Source organism: Euphorbia lathyris, chromosome 6, assembly GCF_963576675.1.
Source record: "Euphorbia lathyris chromosome 6, ddEupLath1.1, whole genome shotgun sequence".
NCBI lineage: Eukaryota > Viridiplantae > Streptophyta > Magnoliopsida > Malpighiales > Euphorbiaceae > Euphorbia > Euphorbia lathyris.
The window spans coordinates 50,361,875-50,374,628 of NC_088915.1; the positions used below are offsets into that span (position 1 = coordinate 50,361,875).

General features: G+C 33.6%; 1 protein-coding gene and 1 long non-coding RNA gene across 16 annotated transcripts; one reads left to right on the plus strand and one right to left on the minus strand.

Moving 5' to 3' along the window:
- The first annotated feature begins 57 nt into the window (after positions 1–57).
- LOC136233124 (uncharacterized) lies at positions 58–11,143 on the plus strand. Of its 15 annotated transcripts, none has more exons than XR_010690695.1 (9): positions 58–659; positions 775–889; positions 1,375–1,675; positions 1,863–2,116; positions 2,255–2,559; positions 3,576–3,830; positions 5,075–5,096; positions 5,269–6,667; positions 7,239–8,006. XR_010690695.1 is itself a non-coding variant. In XM_066022705.1 (9 exons), exons 7-9 carry the CDS (start codon positions 5,092–5,094, stop codon positions 11,043–11,045), a joined length of 948 nt encoding a protein of 315 aa, XP_065878777.1. In that variant the 5' UTR covers positions 58–659; positions 775–889; positions 1,375–1,675; positions 1,863–2,116; positions 2,255–2,559; positions 3,576–3,830; positions 5,075–5,091; the 3' UTR covers positions 11,046–11,143. The 15 variants fall into 15 exon arrangements, 2 of the variants coding, with proteins under 2 accessions (XP_065878777.1, XP_065878776.1); XM_066022705.1 differs by lacking the exons at positions 5,269–6,667; positions 7,239–8,006 and adding exons at positions 10,021–10,914; positions 10,997–11,143; XR_010690699.1 differs by having other exon boundaries at positions 60–659; positions 6,566–6,667; positions 7,239–8,005.
- Positions 8,026–9,466, minus strand: LOC136233125 (uncharacterized). Its single transcript, XR_010690706.1, has 3 exons — positions 9,308–9,466; positions 8,652–8,688; positions 8,026–8,562 (listed from the first exon to the last, which is right to left on the minus strand). It is a non-coding gene; the product is annotated as an uncharacterized lncRNA (long non-coding RNA).
- Positions 11,144–12,754: the final 1,611 nt, after the last annotated feature.

Genomic DNA, 12,754 nt, shown 5'->3' on the forward strand with positions numbered 1-12,754 from the left:
CTTCATTTACATAATTCATCGTTCCCTTCAAATTCGTTGAGGTTGCTTACATTTGTCACCAAAATGGCATCACATTATAGGGTTATTTTGGTCTTTGCAGTTTTCCCATAGGGTTCCCTTCATCATCTTCTGCCTACCTATTCTTCTTCCGTCGATGTATTTCCCATCTCCTCTATCATCTACTCGCTCACCTTCAAACTGCAATCTATCGATCTGAACAAACAACACGAAAAGCAGCAAAATTCTTCGCCTCCATTAAATGCTCTATGGTTACACCAGATTGGGCCCAGGGTTCCAGATCACGATGGATGAACCTGAAAAAATCGGGGCAATGAGCATTGGTTTGAGAATTTTGGGAGGATATACGAGAAGGAAGTTGCTAGGAGGAGGTGGTACAAGTAAGATATGAACATTGAATAATCGTGTAAGCTCGACCATGGTGTGTTTGTTCGTTGAAGGGTTTGGGTGGAAAAATGTTCCATGGAGTAGGGTCTAAGTTGTGTCCTGCTATAGTTTTAGTTTCAGAAGCGAACCTATCAACATGTTCGATGATTCCCGATTGCATTCGCGTCTCTTTCATGTGGTTCCGTTCTCTATAAAAGCTTGAGACATTCTCTCAGTCCTTTTTCCCTGGCCGAAGAACGTATCACTATGTTCAAGTATGATTTTTTTTTGCAGATTTCATTTTCAGTTGCTCCTCGCTCATTTTTAGTACCTCTTTGCTCTTTGTTTACAAATATGTTGATTAACTTTTTAATTTATGCTATTTCGCAGGTCTTTCCCCATTGATTGTAAAACTCGAACCATTTCTAGGACTGAAATACACAGATCTGTGAGTTGGTTACTTCGTTATTGAAACGATCCGGTCTTCGCATGTCTTCAATTACTGGTATTATTCAGATCTTCCATTTCCTTTTCTCTTTGCTTTTGAATTAGGTCAAAAATCCTGAATTTGTTCCCCCTTCTCCTCCGTTAAACTCACTGGTTATATCTAGAAAATATTAAGTTTGTATAGAGTGAAACTGAAAAGAAGTAAAGAAAGGCAAACAGTACTAATATTGGTTTTGAGAATCGGAGCTCTACTCAACCCGTGCTTGCCTATATATGCTCAATTTGAAATTTGTCAAGTACAATGTTTTAATTCATGATTATTCAAGTAATGTAGTATTAATCATCTTGTGCTTGCCTATATATGCTCAATGCGAAATTTGTCTATGTATGCTCAATGTGAAATTTGTCTAAGTACAATATTTTAATTCATGATTATTCAATTGATGTAGTATTAATCATTTTAGTCTTTTGGGTTGATTACTTAATGATATAACACTCTCTTTCCTTTGAAGATCATTTTTTCCCCTTTATTTTTGTTATCAGGTATGTAAACTGTAGATCTAAACAATTTGGGGACAAAATATGGGAAGGAGAAGAACTATGAATTATGTGCAGAATTTTTGAGCTTGATATCAGAATTGTATGATGGTCTTACTAATGGTCAAGCAGAAGAAAACAGTGTTATGGTTTGTAAATCATTGATTTAACTGTATCTGCGATGGTAACATCTACGGCTGCCACTATTGATCAAGCAACCTTCATATTAAGCATAGCAAAACGTAAAATGGTTGATGAAACTCGGGAAACTCTCCGTACCTCTGCCTTCCCAAGTACCCATGTAAAGGTATCTTGGCTTCTCTCACCTTCATAAATTTGTTTTGAATTCTTTAGACTTTCATTTTGTAATTTATGAGGAAAAAATTAGTATCATTAATCTGGTGTCCTTTTTACACGTTCTGACATACATTTTATTTATTTTTAGTATAAACTGGACAGTGATCATCATATATTTTTTTCATTCTTAATTTCAGGAAAAATGGTCAAAAAATCTGTACATCGTATCGATATGTTACGGGAGAACAGTCTGCTAATTGAGCGAAACTCATGAAACTCTCCGTACCTCTATGGTTTGTAATCATTGATTTTAACTGTATCTACGATTGTAACATCTATGGCTGCCACTGCTGATCAAGCAGCCTTCATACTAAGCATACCAAAACGTAAAATGGTTGATGAAACTCAGGAAACTCTCCGTACCTCTGCCTTCCCAAGTACCCATGTAAAGGTATCTTGGCTTCTCTCACCTTTATAAATTTGTTTTGAATTCTTTAGACTTTCATTTTGTAATTTCTGAAGAAAAAATCAGTATCATTAATCTGGTGTCCTTTATACATGTTCTGACATACATTTTATTTATTTTTAGTATGAAATGGACCGTGATCATCATATATTTTTTTTCATTCTTCATTGCAACAAAAGTGGTCAAAAAACCTGTACATCGCATCGATATGTTACGGGAGAACAGTCTGCTAATTGAGCGAAACTCAGGAAAATCTCCGTACCTCTATGGTTTGTAAATCATTGATTTTAATTGTATCTGCGATGAGAATATCTATGGCTGCCACTGCTGATCAAACAGCCTTCATATTAAGCATACCAAAACGTAAAATGGTTGATGAAACTCGGGAAACTCTCCGTACCTCTGCCTTCCCAAGTACCCATGTAAAGGTATCTTGGCTTCTCTCACCTTTATAAATTTGTTTTGAATTCTTTAGACTTTCATTTTGTAAGTTCTGAAGAAAAAATTAGTATCATTAATCTGGTGTCCTTTTTACATGTTTACATGTTCTAACATACATTTTATTTATTTTTAGTATAAACTAGACAGTGAGCATCATATATTTTTTCATTCTTCATTGAAGGAAAAATGGTAAAAAAACCTGTACATCGCATCGATTTGTTTTGTCCTTCTTGAAGAAGTTGAATTTTGAATTGTATTTGTGCTGATTGAAGTCAATTTTATTGATTAATAAGTGGCTATATGTCAAATCTTAATCTCATCCCCACATATCTGGCACAATTGGCCACTCAATTCTTTAACTAGGTATGAGACTGGTGGAAGATTGAATTTGATTTTAATTTTGTTTTCTAAATATTGAAGGGATAAGTGACTAAAATAGGCTTATGTTTTTTAAGAAAACATCAATTTAGGCTCCACATACAAAATAGTACCAATATAGACTTAACGATTAAAAAAAGTACCAATTTAGGCCTCGCCAACGGAACGGGACACGTCAATGGTATTACTCCGTTAAGTTTTGTCAATTGTCCGTAGAGGGAGAAACCGGAACTTAATAGAGTAATAGGAATGACATGTCCAATCCATTATTGAGGTCTAAATTGAAACTATTTTTTAAATGTTAGGCCTATATTGATGCCCTTTTGTATGTGGAACCTAAATTGATCTTTTCCTAACAATCATAAGCCTATTTTGGTACCTTATCCCAATATTAAATTGTATAGATCAATGCATTATAAAAAGAATATAAAGCTATGACTTATTATTGGCTTCTCACTTTCATAAATTTGTTTTGAATTCTTTAGATTTTCATTTTGTAATTTCTGAGGAAAAAATCAGTATCATTAATCTGGTGTCCTTTTTACATATTCTGACATACATTTTATTTATTTTTAGTATAAACTGGATAGTGATCATCATATATTTTTTTCATTTTTCATTGCAGGAAAAGTGGTCAAAAAACATGTACATCGCATCGATATGTTACGGGAGAACAGTCTGCTAATTGAGCGAAACTCAGGAAACTCTCCGTACCTCTACGGTTTGTAAATCATTGAATTTAACTGTATATGTGATGGTAATATCTATGGCTGCCACTGCTGATCAAGCAGCCTTCATATTAAGCATACCAAAACGTAAAATGGTTGATGAAACTCGGGAAACTCTCTGTACCTCTGCCTTCCCAAGTACCCATGTAAAGGTATCTTGGCTTCTCTCACCTTCCTAAATTTGTTTTGAATTCTTTAGACTTTCATTTTGTAATTTCTGAGGAAAAAATCAGTATCATTAATCTAGTGTCCTTTTTACATGTTCTGACATACATTTTATTTATTTTTAGTATAAACTGGACAGTGAGCATCATATATTTTTTCATTCTTCATTGAAGGAAAAATGGTCAAAAAACTTGTACATCGCATCGATTTGTTTTGTCCTTCTTGAAGAAGTTGAATTTTGAATTGGATTTGTGCTGATTGAAGTCAATTTTTATTGATTAATAAGTGGCTATATGTCAAATCTTAATCTCATCCCCACATATCTGGCACGATTGGCCACTCAATTCTTTAACTAGGTATGTTTTTACTGGGATGAGACTGGTCGAAGATTGAATTTGATTTTAATTTTGTTTTCTAAATATTGAAGGGCTCCACATATAAAATAGTACCAATATAGACTTAACAATTAAAAGAAGTACCAATTTAGGCTTCGCCAACGGAACGGGACACGTCAATGGTATTATTCCGTTAAGTTCTGTCAATTGTCCGTGGAGAGAGAAATCAGAACTTAATAGAGTAATAGGAATGACATGTCCAATCCATTATTGAGGTCTAAATTGAAACTAGGCCTATATAGATGCCCTTTTGTATGTGGAACCTAAATTGATTTTCCCCTAACAATCATAAGCCTATTTTGGTACCTTATCCCAATATTAAATTGTATAGACCAATACATTATAGAAAGAATATAAAGCTATGACTTATTATTGGCTATTTATTTTATTTAATTTTTTTTATTGGCATAGTTATATTTTTGTTCAGGAGAAGAGCAAATCCATTACTTAGCAGTTTAGTGATCTTCCATGTAAAAAAACATTGGATGTTAGCAATTATTCTAATGAACAAAAATCGGTTAGTTAATTTCTTATGTTAGCATATGTTGGACATTCTTTTGTTGTGCTTATACTGAATCTACATGTAACATATGATTTTTTAATGCATTTTAGTTTTTTTTTCAATTTTTGGGGTTTCCAATTTTTGTTTATTTTTTCATATTCTCACTTTTAATTTGAGTTAGCAAATGATTTGGAGGTTTTGGAATTTCCCTATTAGAATATTTCTTTTGGATTTACATTTATTAATAATAAATGATATTCATTTGTTAGATTGTATTTTATATAGTTGAAGACTACACATTGGATTTCCTATACTGACACATTATTCTTTACAGGTCTGTACAGCCGCCACATGAGGTAATTATTTATTAGCCAATCTTTCTTTATCTTTACTTCAATAAATGCAACTTCCACTTTTAATGGAATTTGCATATAATACTTGGCTCTTTAAGCCTTTTTAGCCAATTTTTAACCCTCATTATCTGAAACATTAAACATATCTTTATCTACCATTTTTAATGTCTGTCAGGGATTTAATGCAGTCACTTAATAGCCACCTTTTACTGCCTATAAATGTTAATTGGTTTTACTTTTGCACCACTCTTCCTGCAAAGAAATGCACATTACCTTTCACAAGCCACTTTCATCTGCTACATTTAAAGGCTTTTCTCTGATAACTTACAAGGTACTTTATACTTTGTTTTCCCTAGAAGGTTAGATTGCAGTTCTTTTTTCAGTTTATTTGTTAAAATGGTTCTGTACTTTTTCACTTTCTTCTACTTTTAGTCTAGTTCTTTATCTTTTTTTATCGTTCCTATTTTCCTCAAAGTCTGTCATCTTTTAAACATTTTTTTGTGCTTTCTCTTTTCTAGATTAATAATCAAACAATTGGTTTTTAACTTCTTTTTTCTTTTCTTTTTTGTTTATGCATTGTTTTTACTAACACTACAAGAAAACAGCTTATTAGCTACCGCAGTTCTGGTAGCTAAAGCGGTTTACTGACTGAATTTCACTATTTACCGACCAAACACATTCAGTCGGTAAGCTAAAGCGGTTTACCGACTGAATTTCACTATTTACCGACCAAACACATTCAGTCGGTAAGCTAAAGCGGTTTACCGACTGAATTTCACTATTTACCGACCAAACACATTCAGTCGGTAAGTTGCTGTTCAGTCGCAATGTTACCGACCAAAGTCTGCGACTACAAATAGTCGCTAATGGTCTAGGTGAAACATAAGCTGGTCAATTTACCGACGAAATTCAGACGGCAATTTTGTTGTATTTACTCGAAATTTTGCCTGTATCTTGCTGGAAATTTTTCCTATTGCATTGTACTGGATAATTTATTTATTTAATTGGTTATTATAAATTTTATAAATAATTATTATTTGTAATTACAATTATAAACATAATTTAACCTTTCACAATAAATTAATCACAATATTCATAAAAACTAAGTAGGGAAAAGGCCAACAACCCAGAACCGATGACCCCGAATTTATTTAAGTAAAGAAGGACTACAAATACAATAAGTTCAGCCCGAACGGGCAAAAAAATGCCTAACTATATAAACCTATAATATCAACGTTGCAAAGTCTACGTCAAGCCACCGTTTATGCCCAAAACTCCAAGCCTTATTGACCACACACATAGCACTTCAGCCACAAACACAAATGCCCGTTACAGACAATCACATCATCATAAATTTCACCATCAAAGTAAATTCACAATCATCACCTCTCTTCTTCAATTTAACATTCAGTCCTACTAAAATTGACATATGTGCAATTTAATTCTCATCTTATATTGTTTTCTTCATGTAGTTCTTTCTCCAAAAGGTTCGAATCGGTGAGGTTTGAGACTGAAGTGGAAAAAGTAGCTTTGACGAATATACTCCCTCCGGTCCACAATAGAAGTCTTTTAAGGTTAATGCACACTAATTAAGAAATGCAATTAATTTTAAGTAAAAGACTTTGTTATCCTTGTAATAATTGCATCCACTAGTAACTTTATATATTCCCAAGACAAAAAGTCAACTTAAATAGGGGTATATTTGGTAAAAGTAAATTAATGTCCACTAGTAACTTTATATATTCCCAAGACAAAAAGTCAACTTAAATAGGGGTATATTTGGTAAAAGTAAATTAATGTGCATAGATTTAAGCAAAATGTCATGTATTATGGAACAAAAATAACTCTCTAGAAAGACTTCTATTGTGGACCGGAGGGAGTATATGCTAACAAATGAAAAAACTAACTGATTCTCAAGTTCTCGAACCTAATGCCAACATCAATTACCAGATTCGCTAAAAACTAACTAGATATGCACAAGATAGATAGTTCATTTTTAATGACAGCATTTTAACTTTCAAGTAACATGTTCCATTCTGTCCAGATTAGGTGTCACGTGCATATCCAGAACGTACAAATTCATGTCAAACAATAATGGCACAACCTATTTAGACCGTTCAAGTAACAATATTCCATTCCGTGCAGGGTTTAGGTGTCTCGTGCATATCCAGAACGTGCAAATTCATGTCAAGCAATACTGAATACAGCCTATTTAGACTGTTCAAGTAACGAATATTCAATCCCGTGAAGGTTTAGGTGTCTTGTGCATATCCAGAAATTACAAATTCACAACAAGAAATACTCATACAGCCTATTTTGCATTGTTAATGACAACATATTAACTATTCAAGTAACGAATATTCCATCTCGTGCAGGTTTAGGTGTCCCGTGCATATCCTGAACATACAAATTCATGCCAAGCAATACTGATACAGCCTATTTAGCATTGTTAATGACTGCATATTAACTATTCAAGTAACGAATATTCCATCTCATGCAGGTTTAGGTGTCTCGTGCATATCCGGAACATACAAATTCATGCCAAGGAATACTGATACAACCTATTTAGCATTGTTAATGACAGCATATTAACTATTCATGCAGGTTTAGGTGTCTGGTACATATCCATTCACTAAAAGTAGCTTTGCCGACTTCAAGACTAAAAAGGACACTAGAAAAGTGACGTGATTGTCACATTAAATCACTGACACAGGAAGCATATGTGGTGGTGATTTTTTTAGTGTGGCTGACGTGGAACCCCATATTTCGTGTGTCTTTTTGCTTTTGAAATCGTTGGGATGATTTTATTAAGACAAAATTTAAAGTTTAAGCAGTAAAATTCAAAGTGATCATAAGTTAACATTAAATATATTAAAAAGATTGAGCTTGATAAATATAGAATAGAATTAGGGATGGAGGCAATGAGGTTATTAATGAATTATGTGAAAGGTCAAGTTTCCTAAATATCCAATAGAATTATTATGACTCATCTCATATTTCCAATTTCCAGAAAAGTTTATTCTTATAACTTAAAAAGATAAAGCTATTTAGACCTTTTTAAAAAATCAAAAGAATGGACCATTTCAAATCAGAATATATACTGCCATCTAAATTTCAATGTCTCTAAATGAGACCACATTATACTATAATTCCAACTGACCTGCCCAACATGAAATTATGCATGTGAAATTGAGCAGCATGAACATCTGACTAGAAGTCGATTAAAATTTGTGTAAATATACTTCACCTTAGCTGCTTCAATTTCAGCACGTATGCAGTTACTCTCAGCAATTTCAAGTTTCAATTTGAGTGCCTGGGATGCAGCTCCCCAAGATATGTTCTGACTTGAAGTTTCCTTTCTCCCCCAAGAAGAATCCTCTGCATCAACATTAAATATATGTACATCATTGAAAAAAGCATGTTAACTTGAACATGTACCTTCCTTTGTACCATTGGAATCAGGTTGAAGCTGAAAAAATCACAAAAAGAGATAACTATGATTACAGCAGCAGCAGCGCTACAAGAAAAAAATGATTTATGAAAATTCACAAGCAATACCTTGAAGCCTGAGGAAGAGAAGCTAGGCCACAAGGCACTGCAATTAAGTGCCAAAAACATCAGATTAGAGACAAAATGGAGTATCAAGATGACAAAAAGAAAGAGCCACATATTTGCAGTACAATGAAGACAATGTAATGCAAGTCTCATGAGAAACACTTGTCAAAAGGAATCACAAGCAACCTGGTATTCAATAGGATAGTTATAATTCAATATAATAGATTTGGTTCAAATGCAAATTCCAAAAATCAAAATATGAACACCACTGTGCATAGGTATTTAACTACTTAAATCCATTAGAACCCAAACAGCTATAAAAAAAAATGCATGTAACTGCACGCCAACAAGGCCACGACTTCCACCAGTCAAAACGCCAATACAAATCACACCAAGGCCACAACTTTCACCAGTAAAAACCCCAATATAAATCACACTTATAATAGAACTTCCTAAAATTCATTGTTCTCCATATTGAAATAGGCACAATTCTTTTAACTACATCTTGGAAATAACCCAGGCTAATCTACGAGTCACTGCCGTAGCCTTTCCCTTTTAAAGCAGCAGAACAAAGATCTTCAAAGAGGCAATGCCCATCCATGCTTTTAACGAAATGTGCAGACAAAGACAGGGGAAAGAGTTAGCCAAAATTTGCTTACCCAAAATTTTCATCTCCTGAGAAGCCTAGATAGTGAAGGTCGACCACTCTTCTCCTTGACCACTCCTTGTGATTTCACTGCGTGCTTAATTTTATCATCATCCTCACTTAAGTTACTAAACCTGGACTCCATCGATGGTATATTTTCATTATGAATGGAGAAGGAGGCCATATAGAAAGGAGAGGGATCAGGTAGGAGGTCTTAAAGCAGAGGAATTAGGCCGGAGAACAAGAGATGAGATGGGGCTTAGATCGAGATCGGAAACCAAGGAAGAGAGGAGAGGGGGCTTTGGTCGAGATCGGAAAGCAGAAGAATTAGGCCGGAGGAGAAGAGATGAGATGGGGCTTAGATCAAGATAGGAAACCAAGGAAGAGAGGAGAGGCGGCTAGGTCGAGATCGAGAGCAGAGAAGAAAGGAGAGGGGGAGGCAATTAGGTTTTTCCCATGTTCATTTTATATTTTTCTTTTTAATTTTCTTTTTCCTTTTTCTTTTTATTGCAAAACACGGGCGCAAATATTTCCCCAATTTTTGCGACTCGTTAAAACATTAGCGACGACATCGGTCGCTAATTAGCGACTGAATTGTAGCTGGTCGCTAAAAACGGTCGCTAACTAGCTGTTTCCTTGTAGTGTAATATTTTTTTTGTTAACTTTTTTCCTATATTTTACATGGTGGTGTTTTAAATTAAAAATTTTGCTTTTTTTGTCTTGCAGGAAAATGTTTACTATTACCCTACCTTTTGCTGACTTGCTTCCAGTGTTTCTGTTCTCGCTTGGCTTGCCGCCTCCACGGTGCACTGAAACTTCTGATCCTGTAGCAAATGAGTTTATCTGCACACTCACATTGACATTGACTACATTGGACTCAAACGGGAATGGCGATGTATTGAGATTCACTGCTATGAGTTCAACTAACGCTGCAACAGCAAAACACTTAGCTACCTTGGATCTGATCCGTCATCTTATTGCTGTTAATAATTTGACGGTTGTAGATGTGAACTACCATGAGTTATGCCAGTATAAATCTTGGCAAGCTAATGCTCTACCCACACCACAACTGGTTGATCCAGAACCCCCTGAGAAACCTTTTGATGTCCAAGATATGTTTTGTTTTGATCCAATTCCTGAACCTGAAGTTGCTCCTACCTCTAGCTTTATCCCCTTAGAAGACGATCCACATATGGTTCAAATGGCCCAAACAGTTGCCCTTTCCGAGATGTACATGCTTAGTGGGCCATCCAATCTCAAGCAGCAAAGTCCATTGACAATCCCCAACATTGATAGTGATTTGGATCCTTTACTCCTTTTAAAAGGTCATGCAGATACACCTCTCTCGGGTGCAGGATCTTCTACAAGTAAGGGAAATCTCAAGTTGATAAATGTGCCTCCTTTGGGCGCATGCTCTTCCACGAGTAAGGGACATGTGAAGTCGAAAAAGGGAAATATGTTTTCTGATTGTGGAGAAACAGCAAAACTGAAGTCACAGATTTCATGTTTGAAGCATAAATTACTTAGAATCCAACGTAGCAAGACTAAATTGGTTAGGATTTCGAATACCTTTAGCAATGCTTACAAACGACTATCTACAGAGGATGTATTACTGCGTTGGTACGTTGTCTATTAATTTGTAATTGTTCTTTTTCATTTTTCCTGGTTTTATTAAGTTGATACATGTCTCTTTCCTCCATAGGAAACCGTGTAAGCGAAAGCGCCCATTGCTATGTGTAGGTGACCAGTGACTTTGGCATGGAGTAAACAACTGCTGCTTTTTATTCTAATTTTGTGTTTCTGATATTTGTTTTGGGTTTGTGCACATGTTCACCATGTTCCTGTGCAACTATAGTTCTTTTATTCTTTGGATAGAATATGTTTGATTATGTGGCTTCAGCAGAGTCCATATTTTGGGATACATATTGTGTAATTGTTGGATTAATCTATTAATAGTCTGTTGATTTTGGTGTTTTTATTTTAATGCTAGTAGATAAAGTGATAGAAATGCAAGAAATATGGAGTGGTTAAAATGACCCACTACTAACCCATTATTGTTTGTTTATGTAACAATAAATCAAGATATATATTAACATGTATTTTTTAAAATTAGATATTTTGTTAGGAGGCACCATTCAAATTAAGAATAGAACTGCTACATGCTACAGGTCAAAGACAATGAAAAACACCAATTGAATTCTATCCAAAAAATACATACTGATTATTTAGACAACTAACAGTTTTATACACCAATTAAATTCTATCAAAAAATATATCTGAAAATACATACTGATTGTTTAGACAACCAACATTTTTAATCCTTTCATCTTTTAAGCTTTTTAATAGATTCTAATTCAATTTTATTTTAATCAAATTCACATTTACTAATCAATTTTTTTTATAAAATTGATATTTCAAATGAAAAAATAAAATATTTTTTTTCTTCTAACAAATGAATTTTATTTCATAACACAATTCAATTAAACTATGATTTTGTTCTCAAAGTCACCTACAATTTTGGATGAATAATTTATTAATCTTTTATTTTTACTTAAAATATAATTAATCTTTGTATTGTAACAAACATAAACTGAAATTAGTCTTTTCTATTAATTCATTATAAGTTTTTTTTAAACATTATATTTATTTAGATCGTAGTATAAAGTTATACTCCGTTCAACTTCTTATATATACATTAACCATTTATTAATAATTTTTAGATTTCTTTTACATTTAGGTGTACTAAAAGTGATACATAAATTAAAAATACTTTATATTATATCTAATGATCAAAATTTTCAACTTACATTTATTATGAATAACAACTTATTCCACTTTTGTCATTTTTAGCTCTTTGGTTGTACAATTTAGTTTTATTTTAAATTCAAACAACCTTGACTATTTTTTTTACCTCTTATCCATATCTAAGTAGATTAAAAAAGAAAAAAATAGAAACAAATCTTTAAATTAAAATTTATGAATTTTAAGTGTCAAAATATCATTGAATAAAATTATATATTAATTTAAATACCAACAAACACATCCTTTAATGATCAGTCGTGTCCTTCGTGAACAGTCGTGTTCGTACATAAACAGTCGTGTCTGTCCATATACAATCGTGTTTGTTCGTGAAATAACATATCCTTTCGAGTTCTATTTATATAGAATGGATTGTCAAATTAACATATGGTTAGAGAAAATATTCTCTGGAATTTTTCCTGCTCTATGTCTATTCATATTGTTCTTGTTTTCCTACTCTGGTGATAACTAGGCTACACACGGTTTGAGTTCGCTTGTGTAATCTGTTGTATCTTGGGAGACGATCGTCAATAGCGACGACATCTGTCTTACAGAAACTGCTAATACAGGCCACAGATTTGTCTAACTTTTTCCTTTTAATTTCTAGTTTTATCGTTCATATGTTCTTTCTGTGTTTGATTTGTTTTTTGGTTAATCACAT

What these genes read in the sequence shown, in the direction of transcription:
- LOC136233124 (XM_066022704.1), top strand. Translation starts at nt 9,641, where the DNA reads ATGAGATGGGGCTTAGATCAAGATAGGAAACCAAGGAAGAGAGGAGAG. An exon ending in GGAGAGGGGGAGGCAATTAG is followed by an intron (nt 9,742 to 10,020) that starts GTTTTTCCCATG and finishes TTTGTCTTGCAG; the next exon opens with GAAAATGTTTACTATTACCC. An exon ending in GAGGATGTATTACTGCGTTG is followed by an intron (nt 10,915 to 10,996) that starts GTACGTTGTCTA and finishes TTTCCTCCATAG; the next exon opens with GAAACCGTGTAAGCGAAAGC.